General features: G+C 49.2%; 1 protein-coding gene across 1 annotated transcript in view; it reads left to right on the plus strand.

The window, feature by feature from the left end:
* The window catches only part of XYLB (xylulokinase), a 47,383-nt gene that overhangs the window by 6,773 nt on the left and 21,420 nt on the right, over positions 1-19,190 (plus strand). The window contains exons 3-9 of the mRNA XM_081822191.1: positions 6,336-6,405; positions 7,999-8,079; positions 10,390-10,476; positions 11,074-11,202; positions 11,997-12,062; positions 13,441-13,513; positions 15,567-15,685. Coding sequence (XP_081678317.1) covers positions 6,336-6,405; positions 7,999-8,079; positions 10,390-10,476; positions 11,074-11,202; positions 11,997-12,062; positions 13,441-13,513; positions 15,567-15,685 — 625 coding nt within the window. The remainder of the gene's footprint in view (positions 1-6,335; positions 6,406-7,998; positions 8,080-10,389; positions 10,477-11,073; positions 11,203-11,996; positions 12,063-13,440; positions 13,514-15,566; positions 15,686-19,190) is intronic.

Below are 19,190 nucleotides of genomic sequence, written 5' to 3' on the forward strand. Positions count from 1 at the left end.
GTCAGTTGTTTAATGGACTGAGCCACCCAGGCGCCCTCTGTGTTCTTTTTATAGGATGCATAGTATTCCACCGTGTAGATGAAATTGAAGGACGCTGGGTTGTTTGCAGTGAAAAATGACGTGCGAGTTACCTTACATATAGCATTACAGACATGTGCCAGTTTATCTGTAAGATAGAAGTTTGGAAATAGGGGGATGCCTGGGTGGCTTAGTCAGTTGGGCATCCGACTCTTGGTTTTGGTTCAGGTTATGATCTCATGGGTCATGGGGTCGAGCCCCAAGGCAGGCTCCACGCTCAGCAGGGAGTCTGCTTGAAGATTCTCTCCCTCTGCCCCTCCCCCCACTTGCACATGTGTGAATATGTGTGTGCTCTCTCTCAGATAAATAAATAAATCTTTTATTTTTTTAATTTAGTTTTTTAAAGATTGTATTTATTTATTTGACAGAGAGAGAGCACAAGCCAGGTAGCAGGAGAGGGAGAAGCAGGCTCCCCACTGAGCAGGGAGCCCGATGCGGAGCTCAACCCCAGGACCCGGGGATCATGACCTGAGCCAAAGGCAGACACTTAACCCACTAAGCCACCCTGGCATCCCAATAAATAAATCTTTTTTTTTTTTAAAGATTTTATTTATTTATTTGAGAGAGAGAATGAGATAGAGAGAGCATGAGAGTGGGGAGGGTCAGGGGGAAAAGCAGACTCCCTGCTGAGCAGGGAGCCCGGTGTGGGACTCGATCCCAGGACTCCAGGATCATGACCTGAGCCGAAGGCAGTCGCTTAACCAACTGAGCCACCCAGGCGCCCTAAATAAATCTTTTTAAAAAAAGTTTGGAAATAGGATTGCTGGATCAAAGAGCAAATAGATTTATAATATTGGAAGATATGGCCAGATTGCCTCCCATAGGGATTGTATTGATTTACACCCCACCAGCAATGCGTGTGAGTGCCTGTTTCCCACAGCACTGCAATGCAGTGTGGGTGTTAAAGAGTCTTTTGTTCTTTGCTACTCAGAGAGGTGAAAAATGGTACGTCTATGTGGATCTACTTTGTATTTCTCTTATTATGAAAGAAGGTGAGCATCTTTTCAAATGTCGAAGGGCTACTTGAACTTTTTTTTCCTGTGAAGTTGTTTTTCATAACCTTTGCTCATTTTTCTGTTGGATTGATTATTTCCAGGTGCTCTTTGTATATTGGAGGAATGAGCTCTTTGTTGTTAAATGAATTGCAAATATGTTTCTCAGATTTGAGTTTGCTTTTGACTTGCTTGTGGGCGGTGGCAAACAACACGGAGTTTTGTTTCCTGTGCTACTGCACTTCTCAGCCTTTTCCTGTGGCTTCCAGATTTGGAGTCACGGTTTGAAAGGCCTTCCTCATTCGGAGACTGTGAAGGACTTTGCCTACGTTTTCTTCTAGTTCTTGTAAGGTTTCAGTTTTCTTATATAAAAATGTTTGGAGTTTAGCTGTATGGCATGACATTTAGATCCAGCTCCAATTTTTTCCCAATGACTCTCCAATTGTCTTAATACCGTATTTTTAGAAGCCCATCTTTACCTCACTGATTTGAGATGCCAGCTTTATATGCTAATTTCTGTGTACGGTTAGGTCGATTTCTGGGTGTTTTCTTTTGTGCCGTTGGTTGGGAGGGTCTGTTCATGAGCCAGTGACATGTGGTTTTAGTTATCCAGCTTTATAATATGATTTAATATCTAGAATTGTTGGTCCCCTCTGACTCTTCTACAGTGTCTGTGGACGTTCTTGTTCTTTTTTGATATGTACTTAAGAATCAGCTTTTAAGGTTCCAGAAAGTGAAATTGTTAATATTTTTATTGAGATCATATTACATTTATAAATTAACTTGCAGAGAATTGGCAACTTTATGAGATTGAGTTTTCCTATCAAGGCATATGTTTTGTCTTTCCGTTTGTTCAAGGCTTCTTTTTTTTTTTTTTTAAAGATTTTATTTATTTATTTGTCAGAGAGAGAGAGAGCACAGGCAGAGGGAAAGAAAAGCAGGCTCCCCACTGAGCAGGGAGCCCGATGTGGGGCTCGATCCCAGGACCCTGGGATCATGACCTGAGCCAAAGGCAGATACTTAACGACTGAGCCACCCAGGCATCCCTCAAGGCTTCTTTTGAATACTTCACATGGGTTTTGATATGTTTGACATATGGATCGTGCACATTGGGATATATTGCAGAAAGGACTATTCTTCCCCACCCTTCCCTACACCCAGGCCCTTTGCAGTGTGACTTTGTAGCTCCTTCAGTCAAGAGATGGGAGTCATTTCCTGACCTGTGGATTTTAACCAGTAGAATGTGAGGGAAATAACATTGTGCTGTTCTAGACCTAAGCCTCAAGAAGGCCTTGCTGACTTCTGCTCTCATTCTTGGAACCCTGCCCAGCCACCACTTGACCGAGCTCAGGCCAGCCTGCTGGAGAATGAGAGACACGTGGCCAAGTTACCCCTGTATCCCCAGCTAAGAGAAGCAGCGGCTGGCCCCCAGAGGCAGAGCCCTCTAGCTACTGTTAGCCGACACACAGAGGGAGCCCGAGGGAGCCCGGCTGAGCCCAGCCCAGTGACCCACAGAATTGTGAGCTAAATAAGCTTAGTAGTTTCAGGTCACTACCAGGGCAAAACCACCTGGTACCTATAATTCATTTTAAACTTCTTTCTGACTGTTGTATCTTTTTACTAATGTAAATGGGGACTTTTGTAGCAATTAACCAGTGATCTACCAGACTTCTTTGCTTCTCCTCCTGGGCATACTCCTGCCTTCCTTGCAGTTTTGTTCAGCCGTGTGACTTGAGTCTTAACCAGCAGAACATGAGAGAAAGTGAACAGGCCTCTCTACGAGACCATACGACCCCCACTGTGATCCTCTGCCCTGTGTCTTCCTGGGTCCTGTGGCTGGATGTGAGTGTCCAGGGCAGCCTTGGAAACCACTTGGAAGATGAGAAGAGCCCCCGTCCTCCTGGGTCCCTGAATAACTGCAGGGAACAGAGCCCCCCCCCCCCGCATTCCTGGTCCCCAGCACACCACTGATGATGCTTTATGTGAGTGAGAACTAACCTTCAACTGTGTCAAGCCATGGAAATTAACTAATACAGGGTCATCCCCCCCATCGTATCTTTTTTTTTTAAAGCTCTATTGAGATAGAATTCATGTACCAAAAAATTCACTCTTTTAAAATGTACAGTTCAGTGGTTTTTAATATACTCATAGAACTGTGTCACAATCTCCACTATTTAATTTTAGAACATTTTCATCTCCTCAAAAAGAAACCCCATACCCACTAGCAGTACACGCCCTATGCCCCTCCTCCAACCCTGGCAACCACAGTCTCGATGGATTTGCCTATTCTGAACATTTCTTATAAATGAATGTATGCAATATGTGGTCATTTTTGGCAAGTGTCTTTCACTTATCATAACGTTTCCCAAGTTTATGTTGTATGCTACTTCATTCCTTTCTATAATATACTCAGTAATGTTCCATTGTATGGATATTACCACATTTTGTTTATCCATACATCAGTTGCCAGATATCCCACTCTTTGGCTATTATGAATAATCCTGCTATGAACATTCATGGATGTTATAGACTAAATTGTGTCCTTCTCCCGCCCCCTGAAAAAGCATGTTGAAGCCCTAACCTCCAATGTGGCTGTATTTGGAGATAGAGCCTTGAGGGAAGTAATTAAGGTTAAATGAGGTCCTAAGGGTGGGGCTCTAATCCAATAGGACTGGTATCCTTCTAAGAGGACGATCTCTCTCTCTCTCTCTCCCTCTCCCCTCCCCCCCCCCGCCCGAATATGCACAGAGGAAAGGGCCATGCGAGGACACGGTAAGAAGGTAGCCATCTGCACGTAGGAAGAATGCTTTCACCAGAAACCAGATTTGCCAGCACCTTGATCATGGGCTTCTTGCCTCCAGAACTGTGACCAGATAAATGCCTGTTTTTTTTTAAAGATTTTATTTATTTATTTGACAGAGAGATAGAGAGAGAGAGAACAAGTAGGCAGAGAGGGAGGCAGAGGGAGAGGGAGAAGCAGGCTTCCTGCAGAGCGGGAAGCCCGCTGCGGGGCTTGATCCCAGGACCCCAGGATCATGACCTGAGCCGAAGGCAGCCGCTTAACCGACTGAGCCACCCAGGCGCCCCTAAATGCCTGTTGTTTAAACCACTTCATCTGTGGTTATGGCAGCCCAAGCTGACTAATCTAGTGTACAAGTTTTTGTGTGGCCATGTGTTCTCATTTCCACTGGGGGTATACCTAGGAGTGGAATGAATGGGTCCTATGGTAACTCTATGTTCAACATTTGGAGGAACTGACAGACTTTTCCAAAGCAATGGTACCATTTTATATTCCCACGAGTGGTATAGGAGGGTTGCAATTCCTCCATGTTTTTGCCAACATTTGTTTTTTACTATTCTTCTGATTATAGATTATAGCTGTGTTAGTGGGCATGAAATGGTAGTAGCTCGTTGTGGTGTTGATTTACATCTTTCTAATGACCAGCGATGTTGAGTATGTTTGGCTGTTTGTGTATCTTCTTTGGAGAAATGTCCACTTGGATCCTTTGCCCATTTTTCAACTGCGTTGTCTTTTTATTACTGAGTTGTAAAAGTTCTTTAGATAGTCTGGATACAAGTCTCTTATCAGACATATGATTTCAAAACTTTTTTCCCGTTTCTGTGGTTGTCTTTTCACTTTCTTGATGGTCCTTTGAAACAAAAGTTTTAAATTTTGGTTGTCTATTTAATCAATTTTTTCTTCTGTTGCTTGTACTTTGGTACAGTATTTGTTAGGTTTTGGTGTTGATTTTATTTTATTTTTCATAAAAAGAATTGGAGAATTCCAAGGTAAACAATATTAGAAATACTTGTTTTTTAAAGGTTTCAAAGCACTGTTTTGTGAAACCATTTGGGCCTGGTGCTTTGGCAGGTGTGGGGAGCGCTGGTCTTCCCTCCTAGCAGGAATTGCCCATTTTAAGTTGCTAAATACATGCGGACTGTTTGGTTGCAATTATGTGTTTTGTAAAGGCAACATTTTTTTTCTGATGGTTTTTGTTGTCTATGGGAAAGTTTGCTGCTCTTTTTCACTTTTTCTAATAGTATCTTTTTAAAAATGTCATTATTATTGAGTATCATTTGTGTATAAAAAAAGGACATCCATTAAAATGTACAATTCAGTGCATCTTGATAGAGGCAGACCTGTAGCTGGGAAAGTACCACCAAAATTAAGATACAGACTGTCTACATCGCTCCCAAAGATTCTTTGTGCCCCTTTCCATTCCATCCTTTCCTTCCTGCTGGACTTGGGAAACCACTGACCTGCTTTTTCACAACAGGTGGATTTGCGCTTTCTAGCATATTATATACATGGCATCATGTAATATGGACTCTTTTGTGCCTGGCTTCCTTCATTCAGCATGGTCATTGAGATTCATCTCTGTTGGTGTGTGTATCAATAGTTCACTTTTTTATTATTATTATCGTGTAGTACTCCATCACACACACACACACACACACACCACGATTTATACATTTCACCTGCTTAGAGACACCTGAGTTGACTCTGGAGTCAGGCGCCCCGTTGTTGTTGTTGCTATTGTTGTTTTAAACTCGTCATTGAGGAGTACCTGGGTGGTTCAATCGGTTAAGCATCTGCCTTTGGCTCAGGTCATGATCTCAGGGTCCTGGGATGGAGCCCTGCATCGGGCTCCTTGCTCAGCAGGGGTCTGCTTCTCCCTCTCCCTCTGTGCTCTCTCTCTTTCTCATGTAAATACATAAAGTCTTTAAAAATAAAGATAAACTCATCATTGAAAGGGTTGGATTTTGTCAAATCAGTTATTTACACGAGGGCCTTATAGGGGGGATGAGGGTAGGGAGAGCGGTCCAGGCAACTTTCCAGGCTTGCAATCCAAGGACTCCCTGGTCTGATAGCCAAGAACTTTTCCTGCAGATGCAGCACCTCTTTGTAGTGCATCCTTTCTACCTCTCCAAACCCAGTGGGCTTGAGAGGGTTTTAATCCAACCCTGCACCCCCTAGTTCCCTCATGGCCACAGCGCCAAGTGACACCATGCCTGCCTTCCAGGGCAAGCCCCTCATATTTAGAAGGCTTGTTTTTGCTGGTGTTTTCTGAGAATTGTCACCCCTGAGCAATTTCCAGGACTTCTCTTTCCATCTTGCGAGCCCTGTTCAGTATTGTTCAGTTTAGAGTTCCCACCGATGTTGGGGAAGGGGCATTTCTCTTTCCACTGGAGGGATCCAGGGTCTGTCCCCACCAGGCCCCCGCCCAAGGCCCTGTCCAGCACTCTGTCTTGTTCTCCTTGTAGGACTCAGGGTGGAGTTCATGTTCACGAAGACGGGCTGACAGTGACCTCTCCAGTCCTGATGTGGGTCCAGGTAAGCACAGGGATCCCTGACCCTCTGTTGAGACCAGGTCCTCATTGGGAAATGGAGTCAGCCTGGCTTCTCAGGCTAGACGAATCCTCAGCTGGTGTCAGTACTCCTGAGCCTGAGAGGGCTTGCAGGTCTGTTGCTAGAGCACTTGCAGGCCCTGCCAGGAAGTAGCCGTCTTCAGAATACCGCTTTTCCCAAAACTTTGCCAAACACTCTGCAGGAAGCCCTCTGGCCACGCTTGTACCCTGAGATCCAGACACAGCACTGGCGTCTTAGTGTTCAGGCTCAGATGGACTCCAAGCCAGGCCTGCCTGCTCAGGACCAACAAGAAAGGAAGATGCCTGTTGCCAAACGTGGGTGACCCATGGAGCTGCGGGACCAGGGGCGTGGCCAGTACAGACCAGCATGATAGGGCTGAGTTTGCCTCGGGGGTCCCGAGACACTGAAACTGGAAGCCAGCCAAAGGCAGTGCTCAGTGCGTCTGCCAAAGCTGGTTCAGTCCTCCAATACCTGGTTAAGTAATTCCCTCTCCTAAATTCTTTCTGTTAAGATAACTAGTGTAATTTAAAAAAAAAAAAAAATTTTTTTTTAATCAACTTGACCCTGACTCATACTGGAGGACTGGGGTAAAGCACAGCTTTCCACCAGACAGGCCAGCGAGAATGGACTTCCTAGGGCTGAGCCAGGCCAAGGGGCAGTGGGGGTGACAGGCAAGAGTCAGTGTCTAGAAGTCCCAGTGATAATGTCAGGGCTTTCGATAGTTTGGGGCCTAGAGAGTCAGACTTGGGGGTGGGGCCACATGATTTCTAATTATGAGCAGCCCCCCAGGATTGGGCCTGTTCTAGCTTTGCCAGTCCCCCCTCCAGCCATGCCCCACTCCCTGCTCAAGGTTTGGCCAGGAGGGCCGAGTTGGCAGCCCATAGCCAGGGCTTCGAGAGGAGCCCTCCCAGCAGAGGGTGGGGATGGTGGTATCAGGTCAAAGCTCCAGCAGCCTGGGGTGACTCTCTAATTCCTGCCCTGAAATCTTAGGGGAGCTCTGGGCAGGCAGCTCCATCTATCCCACACCTGGGGTCTTGCAAGAAAGATTACACCCAGATGGTGGAGGGTAGAATGGGGATTGGGACAAATGGCCACCATCTCTATCTACTCCTTCCAGCCTGGTGCTCCTGGACACACGGAGTCTAGGCCTGGGCCCCTCTCTGATGGGGGCTGTCTACTTTGCTCTTCACCTCTCTGTTGCAGTGAAGTCACACCACTAGTCCAGTGGGTTGAAAATGCAAATAAAAGAAACCACAATTTGATCCACCTTGTTTTTTGTTCTTCCTGAGTGCTTGGAAGTCACAAATTGGAGAAGCAGAATTTGAGGGACCAGTGGTTTCTGATTCCATCTATTTAAGCTATTTTTACCAGGGTTCACCTTTTTATTTGATGGGTGCCTACTTTAATTAATTATTCCAGGGCTTATCTATCCCAAGCCATCAGCTCTTTCGCATCTCCAGGGTAATGGCAAGCACTTGGGTTTTAGTGCTGAGGCCTGTGGGTTTGCATGACTCAGTGGTTCCAGAGAGTCACAGTGGGCTCCGTTTGTCTTCTCAGGCTCTGGATATCATCTTGGAGAGGATGAAGGCTTCGGGCTTCGACTTCTCTCAAGTCCTCGCCCTGTCTGGGGCGGGCCAGGTTTGTCTGTGGCAGCCTCCCTGCAGCGTGCGGGGCAGCCATCGGGCAGGGGTGCGGGGCAGCCATCGGGCAGGGGTGCGGGGCTCCCCTGGAGGAAATGCTGCTTCCTGAGAGCCGCTGCACGCTTTCTGTCATTGGTAAAGACCCCTGCCACTCTTCTACCTTGAGGATGTAGAGCTTGCCTCCTTGCTGAAGGATCTGAGGCGGCTGGGACTGTGAAGCATTATACAGAACAGGATGCTGGGTGAGGAAGAACCAGAGAGAGGTCCTCTAACGGGGTGGAGGAAGCATTTGACGTGCATTTATGATGCCTGTCTGGGAGCACTAGCATTGCTTTTCTGTTTCCAGGAAGTAGAGGCAAAGTCAGAAATTATACTCCTAATGATAGCAGTTTTAGTAGTAGCACTATTAGTAAAAATAATAACAAAACACACTGACTGAGCACTTAGTACAGGCCAGGTGCAGTGCCGAGCGTTTTATGTATACTGTTTTTTTTCTTTTTAGAAAGAGAGAGAGAGATAGTGTGTGTGAACAGGGGAAGGGGCAGAGGGAGAGGGAGAGGGAGAGAGAGTCTCAAGCAGACTCAGCGCCCTGTGCGGAGCCCGACACAGGGCTCACAACCTGAGCCAAAACCAAGAGTTCGCTGCTTAATCAACTGAGCCACCCCGGTGCCTCTTAGGTATACTATTTAACCTAATGGTTACAATGATTTTATGAGGTGGTGTCGGGGTGTGGTTAGCACGGGAGCTCTGGGTCTGCTGCCTGGCTCTGTCCCCAGGCCCGCCATTTAAAAGCAGTGTCATCGAACTTTCTGGTGACTCTGTGCCCTCATCTGCCTTAGGGTCGATGTGAATGTTAAATACATAGTGCATAAAAACTTCATTTAAGTTTTAGCTACTGTCTTTAATATCATTGCCATTTACATGGGGACACTGAGGCACAGAGGGGTGATGTCACTTACCCAAGGTCACACAGCTGCCTGGAGGAGGAGTCAGGACCCAAGTTGAATCTTACCATCTGAATCACTTCGCTCCATGGTGGATTAGCCTGCTTTCACATCCTTGTTAGAGAGCGCTAACTAATTTTTCTGAAGCCACCTCTTCTCCCCTACCCTCCAACCTAACAGGAATTTAACGCTCCTGTCCTTGTTAAACAGAAACAGATTCCCTGGGGGATCTCGTCCACCTCTCTCATCTGAACCCCAGGCTGGGATACCCTCTCCCTCCTGGGCATCCCCCAACCCCATGGCCAGGTGTCCCAAGAACACCTCCAGCTTACCATGTGCTAGACTGAGTGCTCCATCTTTCCCCAGGGCCACAACCTGTCATCCTCGAACCCACGTCCAAGGGGTCCCCATGCCCTGTTGATTTGTTACATGACTTTTAAATCTGTCACACCTCTTCTCCAATCCTCCTCTTTTGCCGCAGGCTGAATATCTGTGATTTTTCTCTGGTCCTCTGCTTGGGCCTCCCGGCCTCCCACATACCTTCTCTGTGACTCCCCCAAACCCTTTCATACATTCAGCCCTGGCCATGTCACTCCCCTGCTAATCCAGAGTTCCCACACCTCCAAGATAAGCCCCCACCTCCTGAGCATGTATGTCCAGGCCCTGGTGCTCAGGATGCCACCTCCCCCTCCAGCCCTCACCACTGCCCTCCCGCCCGAGACTCAGCCCCCTGTGTGGAATACCACCACTCTCCACACCTGCCAGGCTCTCTCAGCTGCGCTTGCTCTCTGCGTGGAGCACCCACACACTCAACTCCAGCTCCTTCCCTGCTAATAATGTCCTTTCTACCAGCTCGTTCGATGCCCCTCCTCTGTGTCCCCACTGCCCTGCCACTGCACATCCATAGGGTTTTGTAATTGTGTGTTTGTGTCTTTCTCCCTGACTCAAAGACAATATCGTAGAGAACAGGGACAGTACTATTCTATTCATCTGTCCCCTCACCTGGCACGATCTAAGTGCTCAGGAAATGTTTGTTGAATGAATGAATGGGTAACTGAATAAAGGAATGAATTTCAGGTAATATGAGCAATATATTTAAATACAATTTTACAAGGATACCAAAATCCAAACCACTAATTCTTTCTTGGACCCTTCCTATAAGTTTTGAGGTGGACAGGGCAGAGTTCTCATTTTCTAGAGGTGAAAACCAAGTCTCAGAAAGGGGATGAGTTCTGTGAGTAAAAAATGGCAGGGGCAGGCTTAGAGCCAGTTCTTTGGGGTGTGGTCTGGAGTCTTTCTCTGTCTCTGGGAGGTGATCCCAGTGTGTGGCCGTGTGAACGTGTGCTTGGGTTTTGCCTTGACAGCAACATGGAAGTGTATACTGGAAGGCTGGGGCCAGCCGGGTGCTGACAAGCCTGTCACCAGACCTCCTATTACATAAGCAGCTACAGGTAACCGAGGGGAGAAGGACCCAAGCCTTTACGGGCCTGGAAGTCTGGGGCTTTTGGGCATTGTCAAGGGTATAAGAACTTGGCTTGGCCGTAGTGTGGTGAACATGGTCTGCCCTGCCTCCAGGTGGAAATAGCTGGTGTCTGGACAGAGGATCGGGTGCATAGCCCTCCTCACGGGTCCCTTCCTGCCAGGCATGGCTCTGGCTAGTTTCCCCCTCAGAGATCTCCCCTTGGGGCATGATGTCTCCTGGTGGTGCTGGGAAGGCAGGCTCTGTCTTCTCCATGGTTCCGGGCTGCAAAGGCCCCTGGGAAACTGCACTTTGCTGCAGTTCTAGCCCTCCCCAGCTCATCCCCAGTGTTGCCCGTGGTGCTCAGATGTCCTCATCAGAACCTTCTCCCTTGAGCTTTCTGGGGAGAGACGCCACTGGGCCAGGCCGAGGTTTGGGCTGGAAGGGCTTGCCCCTGGGTCTTCCAAGGTCACGTCCAGGGAGGAGGTGCCTACACCTGCTGTGATTGGCCGTGGAACCGCCAGACCCAGGGCGGCTCCCAGAGTCAGCAGGCAGAATTCAAACCTGTGCCTTCGTTCCTCCTTTCCAGGCCTGTTTCTCCATCAGGGACAGCCCGGTGTGGATGGACTCCAGCACCACAGCCCAATGCCGTGGGCTGGAGGCCGCTGTGGGCGGGGCCCAGGCTCTCAGCTGCCTCACTGGCTCCCGTGCCTATGAGGTGCGCAGCGCCCGCCAGGGGCTGGGGGCTGGGGGCTGGGGGCTGGGTTTGGCCCCGGGAGGAAAGTCCTGTTGCTGGCTCTGGTCCCTTGTCCCTGGGTGTCTGGGAGGACACAGCTGGTGACCTGCCCCAGTGGGGATCACATGAGGCCCTGTGGGTGTCGCCCTGCAGAGCCAGGATTGGGCACTCTGGCCCCCGATAATGCTCAAGGCTGTCCTGCCTCCTTCTGCTGCCCACGAGCAAGGATGCGCCTCCCGTTGCCCAGCGGGGAGCTGAGGTGTGACCCTGGCTATGCTCTGTGCGGGGTCATGATGTCACCTCCACGTCAGCCTCTAACCTGGGATACAAATAGCACTTACACTTCAGGCAGTTTTGAAGCTGAAAGGAGTGAATGTATGCAAGGCCCTTAGTACAGCTCCTGGAAAAGTTAAAAAAAAAAAAAAAAGAATGCCTCTTTCCCACTGGCTTCGGCCACCGTTACAGGGCTGGCTGCGATTGGCCCAGCTTGGGTCATGTGACCCTTCTTGGGCCACCGGCCTTAAAAACAACAGGGAGGGGTGGGGAGCGGACCTGCGTCTTCTGCGCCGGGGCCCTTGGTCTGCACGGTCACTGTGCCGGGTGAGGAGCAAGGCTTATTCACTAAGGGTGTTCAGCCGACATTTCTAGATTTGAGGCCTTTGTAAAGCTTTCACGACACAAACTCATGTACAGAGCATGCTATGCCAGCCTCAAGTTCTAGAGATGATCATTGCATGTAGGAGTTGGGTTTTTAAGAATTTGCAGTCTTTTTCCAGCGTTTTACAGGAAACCAAATTGCAAAGATTTACCAGCAGAATCCCGAGGCCTACTCACAGACAGAGGTTGGTGAAACGTTCCTATTTGATTTAAGTCACAGTTGAATTTCTTTTATAATACTTACCTTTAGCATAAATACATCTTATGTGCACTGGCCAAAAACATCGATTAGCAGACATTAGAAATGGTATATATCCAGTTTGCTTTTTTCTCACTGGCAAGCCATTTCCAAAGAGGAGGGAGAGAATGGAATTGTGGGAAAGAGAAGTCAGGGCCTCTCCTGACCAGGTGGGGCGGAGGTCAGGGGCAGAGGTTAAGGGCAGGGTGGGAGCTGTGGGGATTGGTGTCTTCCTGGGGCCACCTGAGTCGTTGGTCTGGGTGCCTGCTAGTGTCTGCCCCCTCAGTTTCCTGCATGGTTAGCGCAGGATGGCTACCAGGCTCTTGATGGGCGTGGACTCGATGTTTTCTTTGGAAATGGGGAAAGCTGGACCCATGTGTCCCCACCATGGCCCTTCAGCCAGAGCCTGTGTCCCAGGAGCTCAGATTCGGTCCTTCATCCACAGGTGCTGCAAGCCAGCTCTTAATGCCACCTGGGAAGCAGCTCCACAACTTGGCTAGTGATTTTCATCTCTGGATCATTAGAAAATGATCAGCGCATGTTAAACCAGAGTGCCTTTTTAATCTTGGGCATTAACAACATCCCTTTTATTACATGACGACTCAAGGTTCCAGATTACTCTGCGGCATTAGCCGTGCAGATTTCCGGGGCGGGGGTGGGTAAGGGCAGAGATGAAAAACCCTCTCCACACTCTGTGTATGGAACAAAGGTGGCCTGAGCGGGGGACAGGAGGTGCTGGCATTCTCTGCTGTGGTCCAAGGGCCCCTGAGTCCCATGTGGAAGCACGGACCCTCAGGGGGATATTTGAAATCCGTTATCAGTTTCTCCAGCTCATGCCTGGGCTCTGGTGCTTCTGAGGGGCCGACTCACTCATATTTATTCTGAACCCCTGAGAGTATCTTTGTTGGTTCTGAATCCTGTGGCCACACATCCCATTTCCCTTGAGACTAGCTATAAAGACCACAGAAACGGAGGAAGGAAATCAGGCACCACGCTCCCTGGATGCCGGGAAGAAAAGCCACTTCCTTAAGCATGGCTTTTTCCTAGGCCTTGTTGCTCTTTTCTCTTTGTTGGACTTGATAGTTTTCTGGCCCGTCAGAAACTGCAGAGTGAGGTAGGTGCTCTCCCAAGGACTCAGTTCTTGGTGTTCCAGATACTCCAATGCTTTAGAATCCAGGATACTCAGTCACCGCCATTACTGGGGCATCTCACTCAATGTTTCCGCTTCCCTCCCCAGTTTAAAACTCTTCTCGGGTGGTGCATACCATAGTATTCAGTTGCTTATGGAAATGAGGCCTATCTCACTGTGTTTCTCTCTTTCACAGAGAATTTCTTTGGTCAGTAGTTTTGCTGCTTCCCTCTTCCTTGGGTCTTATGCCCCTATCGACTACAGTGATGGTAAGCCTTCAGAGTCCTGGGGGGTGTGCCTGTTCAGTATGGACGTGCATGCCTGTGGGTGGTGTGGGCCTCATCCCCCTGGGTGGGTGCCAGACTTCTAGCCCTTTCATATTTTGCCATGAAGGGAGTGTATTAGTTATCTTTTGCTGTGTAACGAATGACCCCAGTGCTTAGCAGCTAAAGACAACAACTGTTTAATTTTTTTTGTCTAATGCACTGCTTAGCAGAGTAGGAACTTTATTTTTTAAATATTTTATTTATTTATTTGAGAGAGAGAGAGGGAGAGCATGAGTGCGGGCAGGGGCAGAGGGAGAAGCAGACTCCCCACTGAGCAGGGAGCTTGATGTGGGGCTTGTTCCCAGGATCCTAAGATCATGACCTGAGCCGAAGGTAGACGCTTAACCGACTGAGCCACCCAGGCGCCCTGACCACAAGTGTTTATTATCTTACAGAATTTCTTCAGGTCTGTAATCTGGGAGCAGCTGAGCTGGGTGGTGCTGGCTCAGGAGCTCTCATGAGGTGGCATTCAAGCTGGCAACCAGGACCAGCCATCAAAAGGCTCGACTGGGGCTGGAGGATCCACTTCCAGACCTCTTAGCCAGAGGCCTCACTCCCTCACCATGTGGGCCTCCCATAGGACACCAATGACACTGGAGCTGGATCCGCCCCCCCGCCCCGAGTGAGGGATGAGAGGAGAGGGCGGCCAAGCAGAGGCCGCAGAATCTTTTACACCTTAACCTTGGAAGTGACATGCCATCCCTTGTGGCCCACCCTACTGGTCACACAGACCTACCCAGGTACAGGAAGGCAGGGACCTCATTAGGTGTGAACAGCAGAGCTTGGCGATGAGCATGAGCCATCTTGGAGCCTGGCTCCCACAAGGAGTTGTTTCTTGAAGTTGTGTTCACATTTGGAGAACTCAAGGGAGTGGTGAGTTTCTGGAGTCAATGCCTTGCCAAAAATTAGTGTAAGCGATGCCAGTGAGGAAGGAGAGCTGGGAGGAGGCTGCCAAAGGCACTTTTGCATGAGGCCAAGCTAGAAGGCCTGTGAAGCGCAGAGGGGAGCCGAGTGCAGAGCGAGAGCCCGGACCTATTCGCGTGGCTTCGGAAGAGTCTCGGAATGCTCAGAGCCTCCTGGGAATCCATCTGGAGTTGTCCGAGTGCTGTCGTATGCCACATATTATTCTAGCGTTCAGGGAGAGAAAGTAAGGTGCCCAAGCAGTGGTCCCCCAGCTTCACTCACAATCTGGAGAAGAAAGGACTCCTACAGGTAGCTCCACACAAGTCAGGCCAGCAGAGCCCTAAGCCTGGAATAGCCCGTGTCCACCCCGGGGCTATGAAGTGCTGCTGGGAAACGTCATGGCCCCGCTCCTGTGGGCATTCCAAAGTTCGGGTTCTACAGCCTTGGCTAGGCCCTCCGCTCCGCTCTCCTCACTCACCTGAGAAGTCACCCCCTGATTCCCAGCCGTCTCACCTCCTCACCTGGGTGCGTGACGCCATCAGCATCCCGGCCGACAGCTGTCTGCCTCCACCTGGGCCCAGTGGGGGAGGAAGAGGAGAGCCGTCCTCCTGTGCTCTGGCTTCTCTCCCCTTTGCCATCCTCAGGAAAGCCTTGGGAGACGTAGATTGTTTTCAGACACACTTCGTGAGCTGATCTCGGTGATTTCTTTAAAAGTTAGATGTGATTGGGGAAGCCTGAGGACTGACCCACATCGGCACGGGACCCTCTGAGCAGACCCCTTGAACCCCAGGGGACGCGGAGAACAGTTCCTCGTCAGTGTAGTGTCGGGTCTTAGGACTGCAGATTCCCAGGCTGACGTGAGGACTATTTGGAGGAGGTGGTGGGGCCATGTGTTTCTGAGGGCCCTGCTGACCTCTGGTTCTCTGGCCCTCTAGTTGCATAATGAGCCAGGCACACTGTATCCATTCCGTTGGGAAAGAGCTCCAGGTCCGGGTTTGCTGCAAGAGACAGTCGGCTTTCTGCCAGCTGGGTGCATGTCCACAACAGGTCCTTTTCAGAGATGTTTCTGTTTCTTGTTTCCTTCATTCCTTAGGTTCTGGAATGAATTTGTTGCAGATCCAGGACAAAGTCTGGTCGCAGGTTTGCCTTGGCGCGTGTGCGCCTCATTTAGAGGAGAAGCTTGGCACACCCGTACCGTCGTGCTCCGTGGTGGTAGGTCCCCTTGCTGGTGACGTGCCTCGTTTCAGAGCTGGCAGCTACTGGGCCGAGCAGTGCAGAACACACACACACACAGTCACCCTCATTCATTTATTTACACACAGGCGTACACACTCGGGATTGTCAGGCTAGTATGAGAGGGGTTTGACGTACATCAAAGCCAAACGCCTGGATCGGTGCCTTGCATTTAGCAGGTGCTCAGGTGCATGTACGGATGACTGCCTCATGGTGGTGAGGTGTGCGGTAAGGGGGACCTTGGAAAATTCCACTAGAAATTTATTAGAACAGGAAGAAAAGTGGAAAATATAAGTGGTGGGTGATTGCACACTTTAGGAAAAAATGCACAGAATGTTGACATTCTAGGGCTAGGAACCACCTCTGAAGCTTGAAGCAGGCAGTCTGGAGAAAACAGAAAGAAATACGAACGAGCTGGGGAGAGCGCAGGCTCTGGTGCCAGGTTGCCTGGGCTGGAACCCTGCCTCGGCCACTCACTGACTCTGTGACTTTAATCTGTGCCTCAGTTTCCCCATCATTTCCATCTTTCCCGAAACATGGGAACAATGATACTTTCTATGTCATCAGGCCGTTGTGCAGAAGAAATGAGTTGATGCATTTAAAGTGCTTAAGATAGAGGCGCCTGCCTAGCTCAGTCGGTAGAGCATGCTTCTCTTGATCTCGGGGTTGTGAGTTTGAGCCCCACACTGGGTGTAGAGATTACTTAAAAATAAGGCCTTTAAAAAATTTTTTAAAAAAGAATAAAAACAGAGGGGCGCCTGGGTGGCTCAGTTGGTTAAGCGACTGCCTTCAGCTCAGGTCATGATCCTGGAGTCCCGGGGTCGAGTCCCGCATCGGGCTCCCTGCTCTGCAGGGAGTCTGCTCCTCCCTCTGACCCTCCCCCCTCTCATGTGCTCTCTGTCTTTCTCATTCTGTCTCAAATAAATAAATAAAATCTTTAAAAAAAAAAATTAAAAAATAAATAAAAAAGGATAAAAACAGATAAAGTGTTTAAGATAATGCCTGGTCCCAAGGGTAATATTAAAAACATTTAGGGCAGCCACATGCAAAAGAATGAAATTGGGCCGCTAACTTACACCATATGCAAAAATTAACTGAAAATGGATTAAAGACTTGAATGTAAGACCTGAAACCATAAAACTCCTAGAAGAAAACAGGCGTTGGTGATGATTTTTTGGGTTTGACACCACAAGCAAAGGCAAGAAAAGGAAAAATCAACAAATGGAACCTCATCAAATTTAAAAGCTTCTGCACAGCAAGGGAAACCATCAATAAAACAAAAAGGCAACCTATGGAATGGGAGAAAATATTTAAAAATCATATATGTGACAAGGAGTTAGTATCCAAAATATATAAAGAACTCAACTCCATAGCAAAAGAGGCAAAACAGCATGGCACCCCCATTCAGAATGGACACTGGTGTCCCCTAGTTAACTTACGTTCGTGGCTGTTCTGTGGGGAGGATGGAGTAGAGGGAGACCTGGGCCCTGCCCTTAGGGGCCCTTTGGTGGGAGCACATGCCAGACATTGAGAAGAGAGAGAATTCTAGGTGGTTCTGAGAGCTGGTGGGAAGGAAGCAGAAGGTCCCTGAGGCCCGCTCGTGCTGCCCGTTCCAAGTCCCAGCCACTTTTTGGAGATCAATTCCGACGCACAGAGCTTAGGGAGGGGTGTCCCCAGCCTTGGAGGGGAGTTCAAGGGACAGTCCAGGACCCAGGCCCGCTGAAGCCCAGCAGAAAGAATAAGGAAGGGCAAACAGGAAACTAAACGGCCAAGCCTTTGGGATTGGTATTCCATGCACGGCTTCTGGTTTTGTGTGAGCTGGAGAGCAGTGTTTGGTCCATGGCAGCAGGCTTTGTTTGCCTTATGACAGGAACGCATGCCTCCAGGAGGGAGCCCGTGCACAGACTAGCAGCTTGAGGAGCGGAAAAGAACTGATTCTGAAAAGGGTATTTTCCTTTGTAACATATGTACCCACGTGACGGGGGAAAACAAGCCGAATCCATGTTTCCCATCATCCCTTCTTCTGCAGGTAGTGCCCAGACAGCTTACTCATTTTCTGCAGGCAAGTATTTGGGACATATGGTATCAGACGCTTCTCCAGCCCCGGCTCGCAGCCTCCTAAGCCGCCTCTTTTGCCAGCAGCTGTGGCTTCATGCAGGTGTCACCCGGCAGTACCCTGCCCCAGCTCTATCTCATTTCTCTCACTTTCTGCCCGCGGCTTCTGTGACTCCATGTTTGCACCGTGCAAACCTGGAGGTCCAGGAAGTTAAAACCCCACGGGGCACCCCTCACCAGTGGAAGCCTGTGGAGAGCTGCTCCCCGTCCCATCCCCAGGTGGACAGCCCCCAGATCCTTCACACACAGCTCCTCGGACATTGCCCACAGCGAGGACCAGCTTGACAGTTTAACCTTTGGGTGGGCTCTCCTTCCTCCCCAGTTCCCCTCTTTTTTTTTTTTTTTTAAGATTTTATTTATTTATTTGAGAGAGAGAGAATGAGAGAGAGCACATGAGAGGGGGGAGGGTCAGAGGGAGAAGCAGATTCCCTGCAGAGCAGGGAGCCCGATGCGGGACTCAATCCCGGGACTCCAGGATCATGACCTGAGCCGAAGGCAGTCGCCTAACCAACTGAGCCACCCAGGCGCCCCTCTTGTTTCCTGGGATCACTTCCCCCAAATAAGCCACCTGCACACAAACCCTGACTCAGCCTCTGTTTCTTGAGGCAACCCGGGCCAAGACATTTCTCTCCCAGGAGATGGCTTATTCTGATGTAAATCCAAAATTTTCCTGGAAGGAGCAAAATTTTCTTTCCACACACCAGGATGGCCCGTCATTTGTTTTAAACTTTTGGAACTGAGATAAAGTCAGGGAAAGGAAAAACAGTGTTTTTCTTTTATGGCTATGCTCTCTAAAGACTATGGGTCTGTTCAGAGGGGTCCCTGCTGTCTGGTCCCACAGCTGCCCTGGGAGGAGCCTTAGGGGTCATGCTTCCCCAGGGGTGTTCCCTCCCCCACACTGCCATTTTTGGTTTATTTTCTTTAGAACGTTGACCTGTGCATTTACATGTTTGGTTAATCAGATTGCTGGGCTGATAGAGCAAGGGTGTGGGGCATGATCTTCTTCCATGAATTTGCTTCCTGTGTGTCCTCTTTTACCTATTTTTAAAAATTTTTTTATTAATTTTTTTTATTTATTTGAGAGAGCTTGAGAGAGATCATGAGCAGGGGGGAAGGATAGAGGGAGAAGCAGACCCCCCCTGCTGAGCAGGGAGCCCGATGCGGGGCTCAATCCCAGGACCCTGGGATCATGACCTGAGCCGGAGGCAGATGCTTAACCGACTGAGCCACCCAGGCGCCCTCTCCTTGTTATTTATTTCCCACTAATGCTATCTCAGAATTTGGAGCTTGCAAAACAAGTACAAGTTGGGGATTGGTTTGTTCTGGCTGCCTCTCAAAATCCAGTGGTGGTCAAGGCAGTGGGATGACC

Source organism: Leptonychotes weddellii, chromosome 1, assembly GCF_054177405.1.
Source record: "Leptonychotes weddellii isolate Sample4059 chromosome 1, ASM5417740v2, whole genome shotgun sequence".
Taxonomy (NCBI): Eukaryota; Metazoa; Chordata; class Mammalia; order Carnivora; family Phocidae; genus Leptonychotes; species Leptonychotes weddellii.